We start from the raw sequence: 26,523 nt of genomic DNA, 5'->3' as shown, positions 1-26,523 counted from the left end.
AAATTTGATTTAGATTGAAAAAATCAAATTAATGCAAAGTTTAATATGAAGATTATAACTAGTATAAACAAAAAGTACTTGCATGCAGGAAGATCATTTTTCTAGGATGACAGAAAGTTTTTGCTTTAATTGCTTTGCTTTGCATGATGATGGAAATTTCCGTCATAACATTTAGTGAACAAAAAAATTGTACTCAAAACAGGTGTATTGTAAATTACTTGTTGCTGGCAACTTTTTTCACGATTATTGCGTTATAAGGAACATAGCTGTCAAAAAGTTCTAATGTCACAATCATTATAGCGGGTTTGCACTTGTCATTCCGCTGTTTGTTGTGGTCTGAAGAAACTTGCGATTCCTTGAATACTTTCATAAATAATCTGAAATTTTTTTTGCTTATAAAATCGATAATGAGTGAAGAAATTTAGAAGAGAGGGACATTGAAGATTTTGTACTGAGCTTAACATGTAAATTTCATGATATTTCCATCATAAAGTTTTTTAATTATTTGATATTATATATTTATACTAGGAATTTTTTTTAAAATTTTTTTCCTTTAATCTAGAGAATGACCCCTGTTGACATTACCCTCTCCAAACTTCCATACCACGCCAGTGGGAGGTCGCTTTTCCCCGACGGATTTAATGTGCGCCAAACCCGCTCATACAGCGGTTCATCGGTTTAACCAAATCTCGAACTTGAAGCCCTTCGGTTTCGAAGCAGAGACCTTACCACCAGTCCACCGCGGAAAATTGAACAATATGAGCTGATTAATTCTAAAATTGAGATAGTTCGTTAAATTCGAAATGGAAATGTATTAAAAGAAGCATTCATGAAATATGACTAAATGAATTGACTTCAAAGAAACCAGTAAAAAATCACTATTTATTCATGGATCAATAAAAAAATTAAAAAATACTGTACATCTTTACTGGCTGGAAACTATTCACACACAAAGAAAAAATAAATATTTACAGCTAGATGATTTAATCGTCAAATGATTCTTCATGCTCTTCGTCTTGCGATGAAGGTATTCCAGCAACCAGACCTGAATAGTATTCTGAAAAGTTCTCTAAAACCGTTGCTCTGAAATGATGAGATAAAAATTATTCATTGCAAAAAATCATCCATTTATTTATATTCATGGTTACAGTTAATTTATTTATATCACTCCAACTTTAAAACATTTTTGTTGGATGCTTCGAAGAAACTGTTCGAGTTTAGTTATATGAACGCACTGTTTTAAAGCAACACTAAGGCTATTTTGGGATGGACCTCGTAATTTTGAACCGCGGTCAGATGATGAGCTGGCATCCCCTCTCCAAACTTCCACGCCACACAGGAGAGAGGGTGTTTGGCCCCGGCACATTTAACCAGGCCTGCTTACAAGACGGTTCTTCGGTGGAATCGGGTCTCAAACCTGAAACCCTCCGGTTCCGAAGCTGAGACCTTACCACCAAACCACCGCGGCCCCGTTATCTTTCTAAATAATAATAAGGAAGGAAAACCTATTATTCAAACTTTTCAGTACTATTATTCTGTGCTATATGCAGACAATAAGTTTCACTTCAAACTTTTCAGTACTATTATTTTGTGCTATATGCAGACAATAAGTTTCACTTCAAACTTTTCAGTACTATTATTCTGTGCTATATGCAGACAATAAGTTTCACTTCAATATTTTTCTTGAGAACATATTTAAATGTTATAGCATGATTTTGAATAATTTTAATAACATAAATTTTAAGGTTTGAGAATTCGAATATTTTTTTAAAAAATGAAGGCACCATTAATTGAAGAATTATATGATTAATACCATGCTGAAATTAACGGTGTTACATAAATTTAATCTGTAACCTTATTTACACTTACAATATTAAAATCTGGTTTAGTTCCCAGTTTAGTTTTCCAGATAATGTTATTTTCAAAAATGTAACCGCACAGCGATGAGCCAGCAAATGCAGGATTACAATATTTTAAGTTCCTATTGTGTAAAAATAAATTTTTAACAATGAAATGTGATTCAATGTATTAAATATTTCAAATTTATTTCAGTATTGCAGCTGTGATAAATTTTTATTACGTATAAAAACTGTTTTGTTTTAAGCTGATTTTTCCAAAATGGCACAAATTTTAGGATATTACACAGTGCCATGATATCATCATAAAAATATTGTAATACATTTTGCGCTAATTTAAATTTGCTATAACTTTTTGAAACAGTCAAATTTTGGTACAGATTGATTTTTAAAAATTTGACTACCTAAATTAATCCAACAATTTTTTCAAGGAATTTGGTTTTAATATTTAAGATATAATATAGGTTATTTAAAAACTTTTTTCCCTACAGAATTTTTTTTCTTTAAATTGTGAAAGATCATAGTGCTTTCTCTAAATAAAAACGTGTGTCTGATTGATGTATACAAAAATTATATTAAATAATAAAATAATTATAATAAAATAACATTAGTATTAAAAAAATGTGATTTAAAAATGCGTATACAAATTTATATTTCTTATATCAAGCTGTTGGTAGTAGAAGATTTCAATAGTAATTTATAATTACTACTGAATAAATATTTTTTGTTTCAACTATCTATATCATATTTTTGGTAATTCAATAAAAATTTCATATGATTCGGAATCACTGAATGAAAGTATTTTATTTTGAAAAAAGATTCATTTTGTTTGTTTAAATATTACAGTAAATAAAAAAAAATATTTTGATTAGATCTTACTAATATCCATTTAACAATGATTTGTGTGGCATACTTCAGCCACTTCAACCAACTTTTTAGAATGAAACGATTTTAAAGCAGTCTGTGACAAATCTTGGACTATATATTCGTCAAAATTTAACAAATATGCATATTGATTGTAAGACTCAATTCTCTGAAGCAGATAGAATAAAGTAATTTTTCACTCTCGATGAGTTTGCAACATCTTAGAAGTATCTTTGTCCTGGCATTTACAAGTTGGAATATTCTAAGTGTTACGCTTCTAATACAGATAAGTTATGCTAATTTGTTAATTAAACAGTTAATTAGGGAACAAAATACAGGGTGAGAATAAAATCTTGCCCTCAATGTAAAAAAAATAATTATTCTTCGACATGTGTTTATTTTTGTAAACGGTAAATGCTTTAATTAAATTTGTAATTAAGCCAATTAGAATAATAATTTTTTGCACAATAATTATTTCACAATTAGGCAAAAATTTATGCTTCACCTGTATTTTATTATATAAATAACTGGAAGGGAATTTCAACGAGTGCTCCCTTTATAGCTCAAAAATGTTAAGATGCTACTTTAATTCTCACTCTAGAATGTCAGACATTTATTATGTAACATTAAACATAACATTAGTTGCTCAAGACCACAATACTTGATTCATAACAACTTTTTTGTCTTTTCTGTCTACATCTATCTGATCTTATTTCATGGAATTATTAAAAAAAATATTGCTCTTTTTTTCTAAACTCCATTAAGATAAAAATTATAATTTCGTTTATTCTTACATGTATGAATTAACTATTGATGATACAATATCTTTAAAAATAGGGTAACGCAATGATAAAGATGTTGCATTACTGCCTTCAAAGATTATTTCACATATTAAGTGCTTGCATGTATTTTAATCAGCGACATCTATTGGTAAACATGCAAAGTATCTATATAAACGACAATGGTTTTGGGTTGTACCAATTTTCTATTATTTTACTGTTATAATTTTGAAAGTTTACCATTTAGTATTATTGAGTTATTCAGTGTATAAAGACCCTAATGATGGAACGCTCCAAATTCCATTTTTGACATTCATTGCTTTTTTTCATTTGATTTGAAGAAATCTGCTGCTGAAACCCATAAGACACTTATGGTGATACTGCTCCGTTATATCCCAACTGTCGGTTTTGGTTTCAACGATTTAAGAGTGGTGATTTCGATGTCAATGATAAACAACGGCCTAGAGGACCAAAAACATTCAAAGACAATCAGTTGGACGAAAATGGGAAAAAGTTGTAGAAAATGATGGAAAATATTTTGATATATATTGTACCAATTTTTCTCAATAAATGCCTTTTTAAAGTGAAAAAATGATGAAAATTTATGCAAGCACCCAATAAAATGTAATGTCATCTGGGTGCACTGATCCTGCATTTGCTGTTTCTCATCCACTTTATAACCATTAAAATAAGAAATGACTTACACAAAAATTACTTCTCCTTTCGGTCGATCTTTTGGGGGTTTCCATAGCAGAATCACTCTTTTCTTTGGTAAGGCGTCAGCATGACTAATGGCAGAGCAGGGAAGGGTGTGAGTGCCTTTCACTTTATACCACTCGCCTATTCTTTCATGAGAATCTGGATCCATAGCTGCTATCAGAAATCCCTTGAAACGCGGGCCTGTCAGTTGTACTGTAAAAACCGAATTCATAAGAAATTATTTTTAATTATGTCAAAAGAAAATATTCATTTTACTACTTACAGTAACCAAGAATAGAAAGAAAAATATTGAATATACATGTAATGATATTTCAAAATCAAAATTAAATCCAAATTAATTCCTTAATTTTTATCTTAATTTAACACATATTAATTTAATTCTAAAATGTTCTCTTATTTCCTGATCCAATTTCACCTTTTTTAATTCTATTAATGCGACACAAACTCTGTGAAACAGCTTTAATCAACACTTTCACACGCTTGAAGTGAAGGGACAAAAATCTGTCATGCTTCGCAACTTTTTTTTAAAAGATATCAATTCCTTTACTTAAATAGACACGCGTCGAAGAATCCCTATCAGAATTTCAGAGAATAAAATCACTTGGGAAAATATCTTCGTTCTTTCGCTCTTTTGAATTTGTATCGCTTGTGAACGGACGTCAGTTTCGTCCTCGCTTTTTGTACATATACCAAAAGAAAGGAATACAGAGAAGTTTAAAAATTCAAATGCGTCTACTCTCTTGGCTAAGAAACTGCTTAAAAAATTATGCGTTTACACACACACAAATACTACCAAAAATTTATTTTAATGAAATGAAACTCAATTAGATTCAATTTAGCGTGTAAATGTTTATTATGCAAACAAAATGTATACCTTGCAAGACGTGAATTTGAAAATATCAAAGGCACTTTTCTTTATTAGAATATTTGTAAACTGGTTTGCAGCAGGTTTAATGCATTCCCTATTCACACAAGAAAGCACTGGAATTTCATTCTAAATAATAATTTTCTTGTCGCCTTAAATAATTTTCTTTTAAAGAGATACGTTTAAAGGGGTTATGGAGAGAATATTCACAAACTGACTACTCCGATTCGTCAGATGGTACTCAGAAACGCTTGAATAATTGGACCTATTCGACAGCAACAGTGGTGGGAACTGTGGTTGAGTCTTAAGGGCCATCACCGGCCACGGTACTACCTTTCTCTAAGGATGTAAGTCCCGTCATCGAGGGGAGGACCAGATCCCCACTTTTCTTGTATCCACAGGGGTGGCGAGAACCAACCACCATGCTAGAAGCTTCTCATCCTCAGTTACGAGGTACGCCCCCCTCCTACCAATGGGACCGCATCTGTAAATCATTTGAAAATATTTTTATTTTCCTTTATTTTTATTCTTCCTCTCAATTGTCATACCTGAATATGTAATTCACAACACAAACCAAATGTGTTTATACACCAGAACGGTCCTCACATTTGTAGAGGGGACCGCAACTGTAACCAGCAATGTAACCTATCTGTATATCAAAAGGAACATTTTCTGAACATATTGTAAATACTTTTGTTCTTCTGTAACCAAGTATTTGATTTAAATAAAGTGACACGGGCGCCTGGATCTACTCTCACTCTCCATGTCCACCCAACTGTTTAAATAATCGTAAAGATTATAGTCGCAGGGGCATGGAGAGGTGTTAAGGTTAAGGTACGCCCCCCTCGTAACTTATGGAGAGAATAAAAAAGACTAAATAAATAGATAAATTAAGAGAGATTAAAAACCAGAGATCATAAGCATTATAATGTTCTTTTTCAAATAAGAGATCTTCTGGTAGAAAGTAAAACACTATGGATTTAAAAAGCTTATTTGGGGATTTTACTAAGGAATAAAGAAGATGCCACGCTTTTATTAACAAAATAAAGTCTAGAAACGGTTTTTTTTTTTTTATAAAAAAGTATGGGCGTCAAAACAAAATCGAAAAAGCTTAAATCACTGGTTGAAAACATTGAAATTTTAGTCATATTTAAAATATACTTTAAATTTTAATTAGTGGTGAGGAATTTTCTTTCATATGATATTCATTATAAAGTAATTTTTTTATAGTATTGTTTATAACATCTGACATTTTTCGAATGTGTTTTGATGCCCATATTTTTAATGAAAAAATATTTATTCTGCTTTTTTATTAACTAAATATCTGGAAGACGGAACTTCTCTCAGCGGTTTTTTTTTCTTTTTGTAAAATTCTGTTGTTTTTTTTTTGGAGAAAATATTTAAATACGAATCACATACTGATTAAATATGAACATTTTTCCATCATACCTACATCTGAACGAGTCATTTAAATAAAAAAAAATCATAAATGCAATTAGTTTAACACATTATTCGAAACAATCTGTTATATTACAGTATTCATTTTACAATTTATCTACCATTACTTATAGTTTTGAACTTACACTCTGTTTTACCATGGTGAAATCGAGTTCGAGATGATGCTATATGATATTGTCAGCATGAGAGCATATAAAAAAAAAGACTCTAATAATTAGTTATAAAAAAATTTTTTATGGGTAAAATGGGTTATTTCAGTCAATAACCTTTATAGTTAAAATTAAAAAGCAAAAATATTAAATATAAATACATAAGTAAAAAAAATAAAGCAAAAAACGCGATTTGAATCGAAGACCTGCAACACTCAAGTCATTCATGTCTTTCTGATTATTATACTGCACTCTTCACACTTTGAAGTGGAATTTGAATATACTTTTTCTAATAGTTATTTATAATTTTTTTTTTGTAAAATAGCGTTTCTTTTCTTTCTTTTTTTTTTAGGAAAGTCGCCTATATAGATGCACTTAAAAAAAGGAAAACTTATCTAAATATAAAATTTGATCCAATCTCCGAGATAGACGAAATAAATTTGTATATATACAAGGATTGCTAGTTTAAAGTTATAAGATAAAAGAGTTTTTCTAAAAAAGTCATTTTCATAAATTTTCTGTTTACAATATTTGATTTAACTTATAATATCGTAATGTAAATATTAAGAAATATTATTACATTTTTTTATTTTCAAATTTACCTTGAAGTGGTTTTACTCATATGCAATAAAATTAATCAATTGAATCATAATAAAGCTTTGTAAGTATTCAAATATTGTATGGTTATTGGGAGAACAAAAGTGAAAAAAATTTCAGAATCCTAGCATATAAAAAAGTGAGTGAAAAATCAATTAAAAAAATTCTACCATAACAAACATAAAACAATTCAAGTTGAATAAATGTTTAAAAATATTTTTCCCGTTCGACAAAAGAAAGAAAAAAAATGACATTTTCATCTCCTAGGAATATGAATATACGAGTTTCTGTAAATGAAGAATCAGACTTTTTCAAAGAAACGATATTATTTAATGCACTGAATGTCAAATAGACATTTCAAAATAAATAAGCAGATAAAATGTTTTTTGAATACAGTGGTGATCAAAATATTCAAAATTTAACATAAGAAAATTTATAAAAGGACTCGGCATTTATTTTCAACTAAAACTAAGTTTTTTCGAAAATAAATACGAAAATTTTCTTCACACGACAACAATTTTATTGTTAACTTCTATATTTATTAATAAAAAATAAATAAAAGAGGATTTCATGAATTTACAGATTTTTGAGCATCAAGCTTTTTATTTTTTTATTTGCTTTCATAAGATATATTTCACGATTACTGTTGAAATTCTAAACCAAATAACTCTTTTGTGTCATTTTTGAGGTGTTTTCAAAAGCCAATTATAATTTTTGAAAAAGAAAGGAAAATTAGGATTAGCAGAAATTGTAATGACCCTTTTTGGTTTTTCTTTTACCTAGAATTTAGAATTATATTTAGGAAGCTCAGAGCTTTTTGAAATTTCATTTGAGCTGTAGTAAATTTGATTTTTTTTAAAAATAATAAGCTGTTGCTTCATTCGGATTTAAGACAATCCGTCGGGGCCAAACGTCTTCCCGCTGGCGTGGCGTGGAAGTTTGGTGAGGGGGGTTGCCAGCTCAAGTGTCGTCCTCGTCATTTGACCGCGGCTCAAAATAGCCTAGTGTTGTTTTAAAAAGTGGGACGTTAATATAACTAAACTTATTAAACTCGGATTTAAGGCATGAATTACAAACAAGAAATTCTGCTTCAAATGACACTCCGAACTTCTTTGGGGCCGCGGTGGCCTGGTGGTAAGGTGTCGGCTTCGGAACCAGAGGGTTTCAGGTTCGTGACCCGATTCCACCGAAGAACCGTCGTGTAAGGTGGTCTGTTGCACGTTAAATCCGCCAGGACCAAACGTCCTCCCGCTGGTGTGGTGTGGTGTAGAGAGGGGGGTGCCAGCTCAGGTGTCATCCTCGTCATCTGACCGCGGTTAAAAATTACGAGGTCCGTCCCAAAATAGCCCTAGTGTTGCTTCAAGCGGGACGTTAATATAACCAAACCAAACCGAACTTCTTTGATAATGAATAATAATAATGATGATGATAATAAACAGATGAACTGCAAACAAGAATAGAAGTTTAATTGCACAAAATGATGTCATGAGTCTGATCGGATTTGAATGAGTCTGCGTATTTTGGGTTAATTTATGGAGAAGGGCATTAGTGTATCCGGATGATGCAATAAAAAAAGATAATTCTTGAACTGGCAAATCGTCAAGAAATGGTGTTTCATGCATCATTAGTGGTCCATCAAAAACTATTAGAGATAGGTCGAGAAGCATGGGATCTAAGCAATCAGATTATAATTTATTTCGATTTCTGCAACCTCCCCTGGAATCATAAAATATTTAATGTCGATAATGCCACACGAAAGTGCTTTTTTTTAATGCTTTCATGAAAATGCTTTAGTGCAGAACTAATAAAAATCCAGCATTTCAAGAATATCAAATCTTGAATTTGCAAGAAAGATTCCCAATTGTTTCCGAAAGAAACTGTCATTCATTAAAGGTAATTGATTTTTTAAAACTAAATGGCGAAAACAAACATTTGATCCAAATTAACAAATAATATAAACAGAAAAATTTAATTATTTACAAAATTTGATGAATCGTGCATCGATTAATCATATTTTCGAAATAATGTTAAAATGAAGTCCTTCATAAACATCATAACTCGAAACATAGATGATGTCAAATCTATAAACACCTGAAGTGCCTCAAGAATTTTAAGTCGAATCAATGCAGCGTTACCTCTCCGAAACAGAAGGTGTCTTCTAATTAAACAGCGGTGGAAAGTGCAATGTTAAAGCGTTAAACTTATAAGTTTTAACCCCTTAATTGTCGTGCCCGTGAGTCATACTAGCAACGAATCGTCGCGTCTCTAATTTATGAGATGACATTAAAATATTCTAAAACTCTATAATTCAATACAATAATTATATATAATGCACAAACATCTGAAGTATTCTATGTCTATATTCAAGTGAATAGGTAAAAGGGCACATTTCTGAAATGAAAGATATAATCCAATTAGATACTAAAAAAGCAAAATATTTAAGTCATTAGCAAATGCAATGAATGCAAACTTAAGCGTTTGCTTTCATTGCATCTAAGTCATTCTAGCAACGAATCGTCTAAAATATTCTAAAACTCTATAATTCAATACAATAATTATATATAATACACAAACATCTGAAGTATTCTATGTCTATATTCAAGTGAATAGGTAAAAGGGCACATTTCTGAAATGAAAGATATAATCCAATTAGATACTAAAAAAGCAAAATATTTAAGTCATTAGCAAATGCAATGAATGCAAAAAATGTAATCAAATTTATATAATAAGATCTGGAACAATGAAGCGTTAAAACAATGATTTTATTATCTGCATTTTCCAAGTTTTTAAAAAACAGTAATATTTTCTAAACACAGCAACCATTTTTCTTTCGTAGAGGTTTTTCTCAGCTTTCAAAAATCTTCCCGACAGAAGAATTTTCATTTTCGAGTTTAGTTTAGTTATATTAATGTAGAGAGTTATATATAATGCTGTAGAGTTTAGTTTAGTCACAATAACGTCCCGTTGTAAAGCAACACAAGGGCTATTTTGGGACGGACCCCGTAATTTTCAACGATGAGACGCCTTAGCACTTCTGATTATTGGTGGCCAATTTTTAGTTTTCAAACGAAAAATTATGTTAATATTATTATGATGAAAATATTAATATTATTATGATGAAAATATTAATATTATTATGATGAAAATATTAATATTATTATGATGAAAATATTAATATTATTATGAGAAATTATGTTAATTCATTATTGGCATTTGTTATTATTCACAAAATGTTTAATCAAAAATTTTTTTTGTATTTTAGGTGTTATTGAAATTTTTTTGATTATTTATTTTTTGTGGATTTTAAGACAGGGATCTTTTCTACGGAACTTATTATTCTCTCTTATGAAATGTATGCAATTATAAGTAGATTCACATACAGTTTTGTTCTCGCATTCATTTTAAATAATGGATATTTCTTGAGTTGACTGAGTTTTTCCGAGTTCTTTAAAACCAACAAGAAAATGACAAAAACACCGAAATAAAATAAAAAGAATTGCCCTAGTTTTCTCGGTTTAATTTGGAATCTCGAATTCACAAACTCGGTCGGGAAACCGCTGACCAAACCACATGCCACTCTGTTAAATTTGAAGACAAATATAACCATAGCGAGAAAAACTTGGCGAGAATAAACTATATTAATTCTTACCCACTTTAAAAAATATTGTTGTGTATTCAAGAATTTCAAATTAAAAAAAAAATAAATGAAAAGATTCCTCATAGAAGAGTATTTCGAGTGACTATAAAAAAATAAGAAGAGCGCAAGAAGACAAGTGACTTAAATGCTAAGGATAAACAAGAAGCTCATTAGTTTGAAATTGAGCATTTAAAACTAGAAAATGACCCAGGAAATGATTTTGAATCTAAACCTAATGATAAAAGAAGAGAGAAACTCAAGTAATTTTCTTCCTTTTTACTTCGGTAAACATTTCTAAGGAATCCAAACAAACCGAATAATTACCAATTGAAAGAAGTTTCTCCTTTGAATGATGGAACTGGGATCTCGAATTCATCAAACAACCGTTAAGACATTTTCTTGAATACTCTAATTATGATAGGGTCAAAGCTTAGAAAGTGTCTTTTTATATATTCTATAAGCCTGACGCATGATTTGAATCCCATAATAGCTATTTTAAAGCAGAAAAAAAATATATATCGCTTAACAAGCAACATCTCAGTTTTCAAAGGAAGATAAAACGAAATTTTGTATTACTTTCATCAAGAAAAGGCCTTAAGCGGCATCACATTATCTAAATTTATTCACTTTAGTTATCAGACCAGGTTGTAAACATGATTTTTCTAGAAAAATTTGAATTTTTTTTATGGTCTGAAAATAAAGTAGAAGTTTCGTAGATTCTAAAATAGACTTTGTTTTTCATATACATAAAGTAGAATTATAGATACAGTAGTTTCATTTACATACAGCAAATAAAAATGAAATCGGAAACAGTGGTATTTTTAACCGAAAATGAATGAGTTATTTTATTTTTACCTTAAAATTCTCCAAATTAATATTTGATATCATTTTATTAACTCTCTACCTACTCAGGCATAGTTTGCTTGCTTTTGGCATTTCTATTAAAAAAGCATGAAAGCTACATTTGTTTCCAGCGCATTTGGATGAACTAATTTACAAATATAATATCTAAACTCATTTTCTCAGGAATGAATATTTCGCTGTGATTGTTTCACGGATTGGATGCTTCAAAATCAATTCAATAAAATTTCATGAAATTTAGTACGCATGTACTAATACGTTTGAGGACGTGATAGACTACGGATTTTCAGATAGCTTCATTTAGACATGTTTTACAGACACAAAAAAATCATTAACCGCAACTTCAAATGCTCATAATTTTTTTATTTATTTAAATAACTTTTATCTTGTGGTCTGTTACATTTTATATAGTTTGAGCTATATATAGGTGAAATAAAAATTAAATACTTACATTATTTTTTTAACTTACTCTGATTTGCCTAACATTGAAAATTTTGCCAAATTTTCATTAAATAAGCATTTTATTTTAAAAAAATAAAGGCAATTAATGTATTTTTTTCTTGTAATAATGACATTTCAAATCTGTTTCAGCTATTTGATGCTATAAAAAATGTTTATGTATCATTTTTAAAAAAAATCGTCTCAGAACCTAGTCGGATACCTTAAGGTGTCTCTGAATCATTAATAGATTAATTTTGAACTGTCGATAGAAAAAAATGATTAATACTTAATTTTGTCATCAGGCCTCCATTATTTTTTTCTTGTACTATTAAATTATATTGCAGTTTAAATTTCTATAAAAAATACTAAATATTTTTGGTAAATAGGTTTTATTTAACTAAATATCCAATAAGTCTGTGTCTTTCTGTGCTATGTTCTTCGGTCATTTATGAGACATCTAATTATCTGTTTCAGATGATAGTCAAAAAGCATTAAGCGACTCATCATTACGACTGTTGTTATCAATGAACTAAATAACAGCTCTTGTGTGTATGATTTTCCTGCTTACATTAAAAATGCAGTGAAGCATGTATAAGGAAATCGAAAAATCTGTTTATATTTTCGTATCCTTACGATCTTGGTTTCAGTAATTTTCATGAAAAAAAATTCACCCGTTCAGTATCTGTTACCATGAGATTTTTCCTACGATTAAAGACCCAACTTCTTAGCACTTTGCCTATCATGTAAAAAAAAAAACATATAGTAATCAGTTTCCTTTTTTAAATAATTGGTTTTCTAGTGATGTCCCCCCTGCTCTCTTCATTTTCATTCTCCTTTTAGTTTCCTTTCTGAACGCAGCCACAGAAAATTGTTCGAAATCTCAGCAATCCATTGATGATCAAATTTTACCCCTGAGAATAAATTTAAGAATTATTTTTCAAACTTGTTTCTTTAGCATGAAACTAATATTGAAAAAAATCATTATGGACTATTCTAGTCCATGAGGCTTTCTTAATTTTACATATTACAAATAGTCCGCTAATTTAGCATTAGTTACACATTATGCATAATAACAATGGTAAATGCTTTATACGAAATAATCTGATTAGTAGTTCTGGAAAATTCATCCTTGAGTGGCGCTCTACCACTCTATGAATGCTGCATAGAGTAATTAGCAGTGATCGCCTTAAGTGAATTGGAAAATTAATTTTTAGTTAAATCTAATTTCTACTTTTGAGATTTTTCTTCTAAGAACTCCACTTCTATGGACAGAAATCCTAACTGATCCACGTTTTCTTAATACTTTATAAATGTTTAAAAGCTATTTAATATAATGTAGATAATTATGTTGCATTAAACATTCTCCAAAGTGAAAATGATATAATTTTTTTAAATATTACAGATATCTATTTTCAATATTACTAAAAATGTACATGTAACTGAATGTTTGGTCAACATTACTGCGATAATTTATCCTGAGTTGCACAATATTGAAATTTATAAATACATTATAGCTATTACAAATGCATTAATTCAATTTATTTCAAATTAATAATACTAATGAATAAAACATGGGGTTGATTTATTTCAGTCAGTCTATGCTTTTGAAGAAAGTCACTAATATCTAAAAGTATTCTCTTTAGGTTCCTCATTTTCATTCGTTCCATAATTTTTCATCTTAATTTTAGATTTAAAATCTTTCTACTACCAGAGAGTATTAATTTATTATTGAAATAAAAATATAAAATAATGTACAGTCTGCGAGGTAAAAACTAAAATTCACTAGAACAATGTCCCATAAAATATATTGTCTTGTAAATAGTCAAAGGTCTTCAGAGCCTATAATTCCCTTCACTGTGCATACAAGAAATTTTATTCTGCCGTTGTTCAAACTAAACTAACAATATTTGTGAGGTTATATCTACTGGAATGAAAAATAATCCAATCTTTATAAACACGAATATACTTTTACCAGAGAAGTAAATCGAATGCGTGATGAACGAATATATGGAAATATATATATTCCAAATGATTGCCCTGGTTATAGATGGCTATGCCTACTTTATAAACAGTGATAAGAAGAAAACATTAAAACGCAATACAGAAAGAAAATTATAATTTTGTCCGCGTATGTAATAACTTCTTTGTATGACTAGCTTTTGTCTCACCGACAATATCCAAACAGCATTACCATTTTACAACAGGTATATTGAAATGATGCCACTGATACCAGTGTATTCATTTAGTGAATCTTCAAATTTTATATTATTATTCTTGGATTATGGAATATAAAGGAAGAATTAAACAATAGAAAAATAAATTTAGATATATAAACTATGCGATTTGTGTAATTCTGAATGTATCCATTTTCATAGATCAATTCTTTTACCTTCATATCATCGGGTTATGCAATAAGCTATCTCAATGCTTCTTTTGGACATGACAGTGAACAAAATCCGATTCCAAAATAGTGTTGATAGAGAATGTTCCACATAATAGTGAAAAGGATACTCACTTGGTTAGGTTTTTTTCTTTCTTAAGAGACATTCCTAAATTGAGCAACGCATTAATTAAATCTGTATTTATAATTTGTATCTGTATCTGTATTTATAATTTGTATCTGTATCTGTATTTATAATTTGTATCTGTATCTGTATTTATAATTATTTTCTGTATGTGTCCATTTTCATAGATAAATTCTTTTACCTTCATATCATCGGGTTATGCAATAAGCTATCTAAATGCTTCTTTTGGCCATGACAGTGAACAAAATCCGATTCCAAAATAGTGTTGATAATGTTCCACATAATAGTGAAAAGGATACTCACTTGGTTAGGTTTTTTTTCTTTCTTAAGAGATATTCCTAAATTGAGCAACGCATTAATTAAATCTGTATTTATAATTTGTATCTGTATCTGTATTTATAATCTGTATCTGTATTTATAATTTGTATCTGTATCTGTATTTATAATTATTTTCTGTATGTGTCCATTTTCATAGATAAATTCTTTTACCTTCATATCATCGGGTTATGCAATAAGCTATCTAAATGCTTCTTTTGGCCATGACAGTGAACAAAATCCGATTCCAAAATAGTGTTGATAGAGAATGTTCCACATAATAATGAAAAGGATACTCACTTGGTTAGGTTTTTTTTCTTTCTTAAGAGACATTCCTAAATTGAGCAACACATTAATTAAATCTGTATTTATAATTTGTATCTGTATCTGTATTTATAATTTGTATCTGTATCTGTATTTATAATTATTTTCTGTATGTGTCCATTTTCATAGATAAATTCTTTTACCTTCATATCATCGGGTTATGCAATAAGCTATCTAAATGCTTCTTTTGGACATGACAGTGAACAAAATCCGATTCCAAAATAGTGTTGATAGAGTATGTTCCACATAATAATGAAAAGGATACTCACTTGGTTAGGTTTTTTTTCTTTCTTAAGAGATATTCCTAAATTGAGCAACACATTAATTAAATCTGTATCTGTATCTGTATTTATAATTATTTTCTGTATTTATAATTTTTTTCTTTTAAAATTTTAATTTTATTATTATGTATTTCTATAATAAATATTTATTTTGGATGAAAATTAATTAAAAACATATTAATTAAGAGTATTTGTTAATTTTGAATTGAATGAAAGTTATTAAAAAAGAAAAAAAAAACTAGCCAGGTTCGAACCCTGACCTTCCGTATACGAGACGGTTACCTAGACAACCATGCCATCGGGATCATTGGAACGGAAGTCAAGTTATCAGTATATAAGCTTTACTAAAAGTTTGGGGACCATTTTCTCAAAATTGGCTGATTATTGCGTTTTAATATTTTCATGAATGAACATTCTAAATGTATACTATTATTATAACGAATCTCATCCCGATCCCAGACTTCAACCTCGTGATCTCCTCTTGTAAGGCTGATACCTGTCATTTTAAACAAGGCCGTTTCCAGTTTAAACATTTTAAATTTAGAATTGTAGGGAAATTTATTATGGGCAATAAAATGCAAAGCTTTCGTCTTGCACGATTTTTAATCACTGTACAAACACAGCTATAAGAATCAGTTGCAGAAACTTATACAAAGCATGCGTAAGAGTATTGCTTAAGTAAATGGAACAGTACATTTCGCATTTCCTGTATTTAAAATTGACGAGGAAAAATTACGATAAATCCTTTTAATGGCCTTGGCCTTGTTCTACTATTGTTTACTACTTGGGAATAAAAGGTCTGATGGATGAAATGAAACAAATCCAAGATTCCTCCTAATTACAATGAGACGAGAAAAGATTTTGCGCCTATCGAAGCAGTTTTCATTCCACCACGAGCTACGAGGTTTTATTAGAAATTTTGAATTTTTTAGGATGATGTTATTATCAAATTCAGTATTGCAGTTGCGAGAATGCTGCAAAGAATTTCTCACTAAAATAGAGAATGCGAAATTGCACAGCCTTTATCAACATAGGAGATTGTTAAAGAAAATGGATTACTAATATAGAGATCAGTTCTAATTATAAAATACAACAATAGAAAAGTTCAGGGGAACCGATGATCACAATGGAGGCAAGTGTAATCTACTTGGAAGAAAAGACAGTTTTTAGAATTAAACTGCTATATTTGTTGCCAACGAGTATTGTCCGAATTCCACAAAGTACTAAACTGAGGTGACAAAAATCATGGAATACCTTCTAATAACGTGTCGGACATCGTTTTTCTCGGCGAAGTGCAGAAATTTGACGGAGCTGGAAGCCCATGACTTTTCTCAACAAGACGTTGGAAGCCCCATGCAGAAATATTGAGCCATGCTGCCTCCATAATTGCGAACATTTTTGCAATAGACTTCCACAATTGCGAAAGTGTTGCAGGTGCAGAATTTTGGCACGAACTTACCTCTTGATTATATTCCATGTGCGTTTGATGGAATTCCTCTCGTGTAACTGGGTGGCCAAACCATTCGCTGAAATTGCCCACAACAGAAATCAAACATGAACAGTTGTGGTTAGGCGACATGAAACATTGTTATCCATAAAATTCTATCGTTTTTTTGTGTACATGAAGTAATGGTTGAAGAATGAATGGTTGTAAGTGGTCTACAATCTTTATCATTTCCAGTCAATGATCGGGTCAGTTGAATCAAAGAACCCAATGTATTCCATGCAAAAACAACTTATACTTTTATGGATCCACTATCAACTTGCACAGTGCTTTGTTGACAATTTGTGTCCATGGCTTCGTCGAGTTTATTCCGCTCTCTAACTCTAACACGGGGTCTTACCAATTGAAATCGTGACTCATATGACCAAGCCATGGGTTTCTAGCCATCTAAGGTCCAACCTATATGCTCACGAAGCCCAAGAGAGGCGTTGCTAGCGATGTCGTGCTGTTAGTAAAGACACTTGAGTCGATCTTTTGCTGCCATTCGCCATTAAAGCCAAATTTCAACTCATTGTCCTAACGGACACGTCCGTTGTGCATACTACCACATTGATTTCTACGGTTATTTCAAGCAGCGTTGCTTGTCTGTTAACACTGACAACTCTATGCACACGTAGCTTTCCTCGGTCATTATGTACAGGTGGTAAGTCGTTGCATTGTCCTTGATGGGAGGTTATGCCTGAAATTAAATATTTTCGGCACACTCTTGATATTACGGATCTCGGAATATTGAATTCCCTAACGATTTCCGAAATGGAATGTCCCATGCGTCTAGCTTCACCTACCATTCCGCATTCAAACTCTGTTTATTCCTATGGTGCTGCCATAATCACTTCAGAAACCTTTTCACATGAATACAATATAAATGAAAGCTCTACCAGTGCACTGTCCATTTATACATTTTGTACTCAACACTACTGCTATCTGTATATTTACATGTGGCTATCCCAAGATGTTTGTTATTCTTTGAAATTATCCAGTATAGAAAAATATGAAGGAAACTAGACTACTGAATTGGCAAGATTTTCTGGACAAATGACACTATAAAGAGGCAAATATGAACAATAAACTGTAACCAATGTAATGTTGAATTTTACAGCTACAACATATAATACTCTGTGCTATGTTCTAAAAATGGAATGATACTGCTATTCCCTAAATTTATGTAAGTTAATGATGCTATGAAACTTAAATTATCATTTATGAATGAATTAAAAGGTTGTATCACATTTCTTTTTTTGCAGTACCTCTCTGGTATAAAGTTATTACCAAAAAATTCCATTCGAACTATTGATATGATTAAGGTCCCATTTCAAGTAAAGCAAAACGTCATTTTTTCTAGAAGTGCAATGAATATGGAAGATTAAAGATATCAACATAGGACTGAAATGTCGGACATGGTAAAATGTTTTTACTCACGAATCAAAACGAATTTCAAATTTGATATAGATTAATGTTAGTTTAGAAGCATTAAAAACGATACTTTAAGAATTTAAATTTTATGAATTTAAATATTTGGTTAAAATTGTATGACACTAATAGATAAGTTTTGGTGCAGACTAATACAAAGGAAAAAGGAAGAAAAGCTTTGCAATTATTAAAAATAACTTTATTTATTTAATTAAATAAATTATTTAATGCCTTAAGCTACAATTTACTATTTATCGTCGGAACTGACTTCGTGTTCTTGTGAATATCATTAAGAAAAATGGTCAGATTAGAAGGTACATGGATAGATTACAGCGACACTTTTAAGTACCGTCAAAACATAAAAGATTAAACGCATAGATATTAGCCAGGAAATATTGCTCTTTAAATAAAAACCTCACAAACGATTATTATTAATTTTATAGCTATTCAAACAAGTATATAAATTTTTAAAAGGAGAATATGGACTACGTGATTCCAGAATGCATTTTGAGAGCTTTACGGTTTTTAGTTTAGTTATATTAAAGTCCCGTTTTAAAAGCAATACTAGGGCTAGCTTTACGATTTTTGTTTTATTTATAATTTAAGCATATCGAAACTTTAACAATTAATTAAAATTTAAATGGTTGTTCGTGATTTAAGTCATAGTATTAGTATCTAGAGTAATTTTTAAATTATTAAAAGAAAACAGAGAACAGTCATTTTGGTAACTTCTTTTAAATTTCATATTAAATATACTTTGAAGACTGAAAAGAACGCACTTATTCAGTTTTACATCTGATAAATAATATAGAAAGTTTCTTTTACATCTAATTAAAGAGAAAATATGCTTATTGATACACATAACTAGATTTCGTTTTAATTTGAAAGTTTTAGATGGGTAATTTATGAAGTTCTTAATAAGCCAATTATAAAATGGTACATTTTATTTTAGGAAACAGTATTAACTAAGCCTTTATCAGATCAAGTTTTTTTTTATTTTTCTTACTTCCTCTCAAGACGGTTTTAGTAATTTTTCCTTTCCTTCAATTAATTTCACAGAGGGAAAAACATTTAAAATAAATTTTAAAGAATTAGAATTTAAAGATTTCAAGTCAAAAAGTTATTTTTATATGACGGTTAATTACTCCTATTAAAAAATTCCATTTATTTTTTTTTCAAAAGTGGTTTTCAAGGAAACAAATACAATATTTTTAACACTTCATGTGAAGAATTAATGCTTTATAATGGGATGAAGCACAGTAATTATTTTTTTTCTTTGGTACAAAATCATAGCCCAGATCGGAATAATTAGAATGAACATAAAAAAATTATGCATGAGAGAGCAATAAAACAAACTTAGTTTACAGCAAGTTTTAAAAAAAATTGATTACGCAAATATTTAACAAAATTTTTATTGCCAAAAGTTGATTTGTTTACAAAAAAAAGTTACTTCGTTGCAAAAAAAATATATTTGTTTTTGACATAATTTTTTTTGATTTAAAATTGTAAAGCAGATATTTAACACTTCACAGCCGAAATTGACTATATATTTTAAATTAACTAACAACGAAGCAAAATGCAACAATTTTAGTAAATTACCTTTTAAATTTGACTGAATTTCAATAGCTTAAATATTTTCTTGAAAGCATTAAATTTACATTTCATAGTGCAATCTACTGACATCTGAGTGACTTTGATTAAGTGAATAATGAGAGATTTTATTATTTATGAATTGATTATATTAATATTTTTGTAGTTACACACAGATAGAGGCTATTATTTTCGTACTAATATATTAATCTATAAAATTATAACATATTTACCTCTTGAAATAAAGATATAGCATTTCTTAAAACATGCTAATTTTTAATTTTTGACTTCTTTTAAATTTTAGTCTCCCAAAGGAAGTGAATAATCCCTTTTTTGAATTTTAGTCTCCCAAATGATGTGAATAATCACTCTTTTAAATGTTAGTCTCCCAAATGAAGTGAATAATCGCTTTCTATCGTAGGATGATTACTTACCTTGAATGCCATCCATTCTGTAATGGTATTGATTGGAAGAGGCTAGAAATGAATAGGGTGAATGTTCCGGATCTTTGGGCTCCGTTCCATAATGGCGGGGCAACAGTGATTCGCATGCTTCCGCGGGGGCCCCTTGCGGGAAAGCGCGCACTATTGAGAATAGCAGAAGCGTCACCACTCCGCACAGTCTGATCATGGCACTTTCAGCCGCACGACTGCTCGTTCGACAAGTGGACCGGAACACTCGTCCACCCCTTTCTTTATAAAAACACTCCTTCCGTTTGTAGGTTAAGGGAACATTGGGGCTGGCTCTAAATTTAACCCATTTCGCCTAATCTATTCATTAATGCAATAGCATAATCCAAGTGAAAGTGGCTGGCTGTCGCAAGGGAGAGATTCGATCTTCAGTCAGGAGGATAAAAAAAAAAAAAAAAGAAAGTTTTCTCGGCTCATAAGAAAGCCTTGAGATACTCATTCCAAGCGAAAGTAATCTTCTTCTTTTAGTCGAGATATTTAGAGTAAATTATTTGCTTCAAACAACGAGAGTTGAGAATATAAATCAGCGAGTAATGAAGTCGATCAATGATTGTCATTCTTACAGTTCTACCTCCATTTTTTTTGGAGTGAAATTTTTTTATGAGAGCTTTATTATAAAAAACGCATTGTTTTGTAACTTTGCAAAAGTATTATGAAGCATAATTGCACCTATCATTTTGTATTAAAAGGCATTGGAAATTATTAATAATAGACACTTACATAATTTTATTTAAGTGATTGTATAGTAAATTTTTTATAATATGTCTATGGATAAAGGTTCATGCATGTCTTTCTTACAGTTCTTTTTCCATTTTTTTAAGTGAAAATTTTTTTTATGAGAGCTTTGCTATAAAAAACCTTGTTTTACAACTTTGCAGAAGTATTGTGAAGCTTAATTGCATCTATCATTTTGTATAAGAAGACACTGAAAATTATTAATAATAGACACTTAAATAATTTTATTTAAGTGATTGTATAGTAATTGTTTTATAATATGTCTATGGATAAAAGTTCAATTGTGTTTCTGTCTCGAACATATGAGTTTTCTAACATTTCTTGGAAAATCTTTCTTTAAAAAAATCGGTTTCATGATTGAGTCAAATATTTTAATGCTACAAATGCTTTTCTTTGCCCGTTACAAAAAATGATTCATAACTTTTTTTATAATATGCTTATGGATAAAGGTTCAATTGTGTTTCTATCTCGGACATATGAGTTTTCTAACATTTCTTGTTAAATCTTTCTGAACAGTTTCGGTTTCATGATCTATTAAAATATTTTAACACTACAAATGCTTTTCTTTGACCGTTACGAAAAATAACTCATAACTTTTTTTATAATATATCTGTGAAAAAAGGTTCACTTGTGTTTCTGTCTTGGATATATGAGTTTTTTAACATTTCTTGGAAAATCTTTCTGAACAAATCCGGTTTCATGATTCAGTGAAATATTTTAATACTGCAAATGCTTTTCTTTGCCCGTTACGAAAAATGATTTATAATTTTTTCCATTCAAAGCAGATTTTTTCTTGCTAATGAACAATAACTGTGGATAACAATTCTATTTGTTTATAAATACATCTTTTAGCAATTTACTTTTCTTAAATTTGTCTCGTTGAATTTGTTCATGTATTTATGAGTAACACTCTCGTTACCAGCATCATTTATCTAAGGATCTATGACATTCTTGTCTGAATGTATCTTCACAAATGCTAATTTATTTAAATTAAATGAATGGCAAATATTGTAGGTAAAGAGAATTAGAGAACATGGAGTTCTATATATGGCAGGAATGTAGCGTCAGTCTCACTTTTAGGGTTGGTAGCGATATATTAAAAGTGACAATAATATTGATGAATTTCTTCGACTTAGAAAGCAAACATTTTTATGGTGTCTAATATGTATAAGTATTACTATTGTGATTTAATATAACATTTTCGATAATGTTTAATTGCAAGATAAAATTGAAGAATTAAATCACGTACACTATTGTACTATGCACTATTAAGAAAATAACTGCTGAACGTACAAGAGAAAAAAGTGATATTAATGCAGAAAAATGGATAAAATCACGATGATAGTGCATTCCACATTTTCTTCTTAGGTAATAAACAGATAAACCACAAAAAATTGTGACTGCTACTTTATTTGAAAGGAAAAATTTACAATAAGCATAGTAGAATATGTGAGATACACTTGATTATTTGATTTGGAGATAATACATCTGATTTTGTTAAACCTAATTTTAGCATTTTGTTCTTGTAGAAAATGCATTTACATTAGAAAGTTAATTCAAAATCATCTTTTCAAAATCATTCTAAGATATTGTTCAACAAAGACTAATTACGTAAACAAAAATCTCAATCCAGTTACAAAACAATTTCAAATTGTTCCAAAAGTGTGTCTTATTAAAATATGCAGTACTTTAGTACAGTTGTATGCAGGAAAGTGTATTAAAATTCTTATTCAGATATTAAACAAAGGAATTATATATAAGAGGAAGACTATCATAAATGTTTCCAAAATTTTAGTTACACAGCTGTGCTACCAGAATCAAATTCATAGTTGATAACAAGGAAATTAAATTCAGGATAAGGGAAAAAAGTTTTCAAATTTGACTGAAACTGGATTTACAATCATTCAATATTCTTCTATTTAATTACTTGGATAAAAAAAAACTTTTTTTCTTCCGGTGTCCATTTATAAAATTTTCTATGATGTTTAGAATGAATTAAATGCATTAAAATCTTTCTCTCTTACGACTAATGAAGCTACAGTCTAAAGGCCATTTTAATAACAAAACAATTCAGAAATGAATATAATTTTTAAAAATATTTAATTTTGATAACGAATTAAACACAATAAATGACAATTACAATAAATGATATCTTAGCAATATTCTAGTCGGAAATGCAAGGAACCACTGAAAGAATTCGAATTACTTTCATTTTTTTTCTAGCTAAAATCATTTCAATTAAACAAATTTCACTGTAAATGAAATCCTTTGGAAATTTCTGGAAAAAATTGAAAAATAACTGGGGAATTTAAAAATGCGAGAAGGATAACAACAGTAGCCTTTTTGCTTTCTGATTTTAAAAAAGTTAAATAAACACTTTTCATTATGGCTGTTCCAAAACAAGACATCAGCATACCCCTTGTCTTCCCTCACTCTGTTACTGTTTGAGACGTGCGTGGTACGTAATCTTCTTTTGTTAGTACTAGAATAAATAATTCCACTGTGCCCTTAACTTGCTTTGAATCCATGTTTTTGGTTATATCCTTCAAAGTTTCAACTCTGCTTAAGTTGTTGTTCTCCTAATATAGTTTCATTTGCAACCATATGTTTGACAAAATATGGCCACTTTTTGCTCTTACGCCATTAAACTGAAATTAATCAATCAGCCATCCCGGTTATTACTGATTAAAAGACGATTCGTATTGCGGAATTATAGCACTACAACTCTTTTCAGTATAAAATTGTAATCACTAATTTATTTGATTTCGCAAGTAATATTTAAATCCATGAGCAATTTTAAGCCGTCTTCCTGTTAGAAATATCTATCTTCAAGGGAAACGAAAGGAAAAATAGTATATCTCTCGTCGTAGAAGGGGAAAAACTTCTTTTTACTGTTCTCTAAATCAGCATCGTTTTTCTTCTGCCGAATATTCATATTCATTTCACTACATAATTTCTGAACGAAAGAAGATGCTGTCGAATATTACCAGAGATAATAAAAGCGGTCTTTTAATGTTTTTTTACAGCGAACAGATTTTTCTCTAGCCAAAATTTTGAAAATTAATTATCATTTAATTTTTTTTATTTATTATAAATAAAGTTTTATTAAAAATATCGTACTATATTGTAAAGCATTCGCCTTCGATAACACTCGATTCTATGATGATAATGTCATTTGCATTTTTTCGTAGTAGTTGAATTGATTAAATAATAAAAAAAATCAACTCAGTTTTTCATTGAAAAGTGCCAAATTTCAATTAATTTATTTGATTAACATTAGAACTACCAAGACCGTCATTTTGACGGTTTTCAAATTTCATGCTTAAAAATTTTTATATAATTTATGTATTGTTCTAGAGCTTTATGACAACTTTTAATGAAATATAAGAACAATCACATTTTCCTATTCCATTTCCACTCAGCCATTTTAACTTCTATAATCAGTATGACCTATATCTATTTATACCAAGACCCGTTAAAATGACAGCTTCAGCAATTTCAAAGTTTATAATATTTTACGGATCATCCATGCAATGATGGACATCAATACGCATTTACATTCATTTTTACATCACTTTCAAACATTTCCTGGAAAAATTTGAATTACATTTTTCATATGAAATTATATTGATTGATCCAAAGTGTTCGGCAGCGTTATAATAGGATCTATTTTATTCCGATTATGATTGAGTTTAGAACTAAACGCTCTAACTGGATATCCTATAATTGCAAATACAAACTGTTTTTCTTAGTTTTTTTATTAATAATTAATGAGTTATTATATTAAATGTTGTTTTTGTTAAATTATATTCGTTTATTTATGTAAACCAAGCCAAAAGTTGCAATGAAAGCCTTGATGATCAAGAACCCGTCAATTTGACGAGTGTAGTAAAACTAGGTAGGTATTTAACATCAGCAGTTCAAGTGTTAATTTAATAATAATTTTTTTGTATATATATATATATATATATATATATATATATATATATATATATATATATATATATATACATATACAAAATTTTATACCTGTATCCTATAAAAACTGACATTATAAAGTATTAGAATGTAGATACATATTTTTATCTATTGTAAGCAATTAAACTGCGTGTAATTCAGTTGAAAATTTCTTGATCAGAACTGTAAGTAACGTTTTAAAAATCGAAAGTGTGAAATAAATTTTGATGAAAACATTATAAAAATATAATTGGAATTTCATACAGTTTCTGAAAGAAAAACAGTTGATACTCTGGTTAATACCATTTGAATGAAAAGTATTTTCTCTATAAATTTTCATTCAACTTGTTGCTTTAGATGTAGTGAAATAATTTCATTACTACATTGACAGTTCTCAATAACGAAAATTATCAATAAAAATTTCGTGCAACAAGATTTTGAAAAAATAATTAATATGGAAAAAAAAGGAAGCGTATTTTTATAAGTTCGTTACAGAAGTGTCAATGTTTATCGATGGCTTGGTCATAATAGCATTGAAAAGATAAGAAATGAATTCATCTACAAAGGAATAGAACATTAAATATGTCATTTTTTTAGAAAGTATAAAATACTGCCTTCTTGTAGCTCGGATAAAAGAAAATTAGATTGCATTTTGCTTTTAATTTTTGAAAAGCAAATTCTTTTTGATTAATTCCTGATATAAACAAGATTTGCCCTCGATTTCCGGGAGATGTTAAAAACTACCATATTTCGCGAATTATAATTTTCTTTTATCTTTATTATTTATAGATATAATTGTGGTTTCACACCGGACATTTTTAATTTGTAAAAATTATAGCATCGTTATTTGTTTCAAATTGTGTTTTTGAATCTTATCAAAAAATTAGGTACCTTTCCTGTTTTCATAAACTTAGTACAAATTTTAATTCACGCATTAAATAAAACTTTTCAACTTCTTGCCGGTTACTCTTAATTCAATATAGAAAAATTGAGCTATATCCCTCCCCCTCCCCCAGAAAAAACACACACCTAGTCTTGTGAAAAAAATTGAGAAAACAAAGAGCGAAACAATATATTTAGGCGAAAGAGAATTAATTTTTGATTAATTAAAATATACTACTTTTTACTTCACTAATGCAACTGTTCGAAAATGTGAATTTGTATCGCCCTGCTTCTAATTATTTG

At 29.5% G+C, this 26,523-nt stretch overlaps 1 protein-coding gene across 1 annotated transcript; it reads right to left on the bottom strand.

Moving 5' to 3' along the window:
• Positions 1 to 938: 938 nt before the first annotated feature.
• On the bottom strand, positions 939 to 20,815 carry LOC129960971 (ferric-chelate reductase 1-like). Its single transcript, XM_056074751.1, has 3 exons — positions 20,611 to 20,815; positions 4,204 to 4,411; positions 939 to 1,083 (listed from the first exon to the last, which is right to left on the bottom strand). The coding sequence occupies exons 1-3, from the start codon at positions 20,804 to 20,806 to the stop codon at positions 984 to 986; spliced, it is 504 nt and encodes a 167-aa protein (XP_055930726.1). The 5' UTR covers positions 20,807 to 20,815; the 3' UTR covers positions 939 to 983.
• Positions 20,816 to 26,523: the final 5,708 nt, after the last annotated feature.

The sequence above is a fragment of the Argiope bruennichi genome, chromosome X2 (assembly GCF_947563725.1).
Source record: "Argiope bruennichi chromosome X2, qqArgBrue1.1, whole genome shotgun sequence".
NCBI classification, from domain to species: Eukaryota; Metazoa; Arthropoda; class Arachnida; order Araneae; family Araneidae; genus Argiope; species Argiope bruennichi.
The sequence above is the reverse complement of the archived record's forward strand: the minus strand, read 5'-3'. Positions and strand labels throughout refer to the sequence as shown.

Excerpts from the sequence above, each read along its gene's own strand:
- LOC129960971 (XM_056074751.1), bottom strand. The coding sequence starts at position 20,806 with ATGATCAGACTGTGCGGAGTGGTGACGCTTCTGCTATTCTCAATAGTG. Across the intron at positions 4,412-20,610 it reads CAGAATGGATGGCATTCAAG|TACAACTGACAGGCCCGCGT; the intron begins GTAAGTAATCAT and ends CGGTTTTTACAG. Across the intron at positions 1,084-4,203 it reads AAAGGAGAAGTAATTTTTGT|AGCAACGGTTTTAGAGAACT; the intron begins GTAAGTCATTTC and ends TCATCATTTCAG.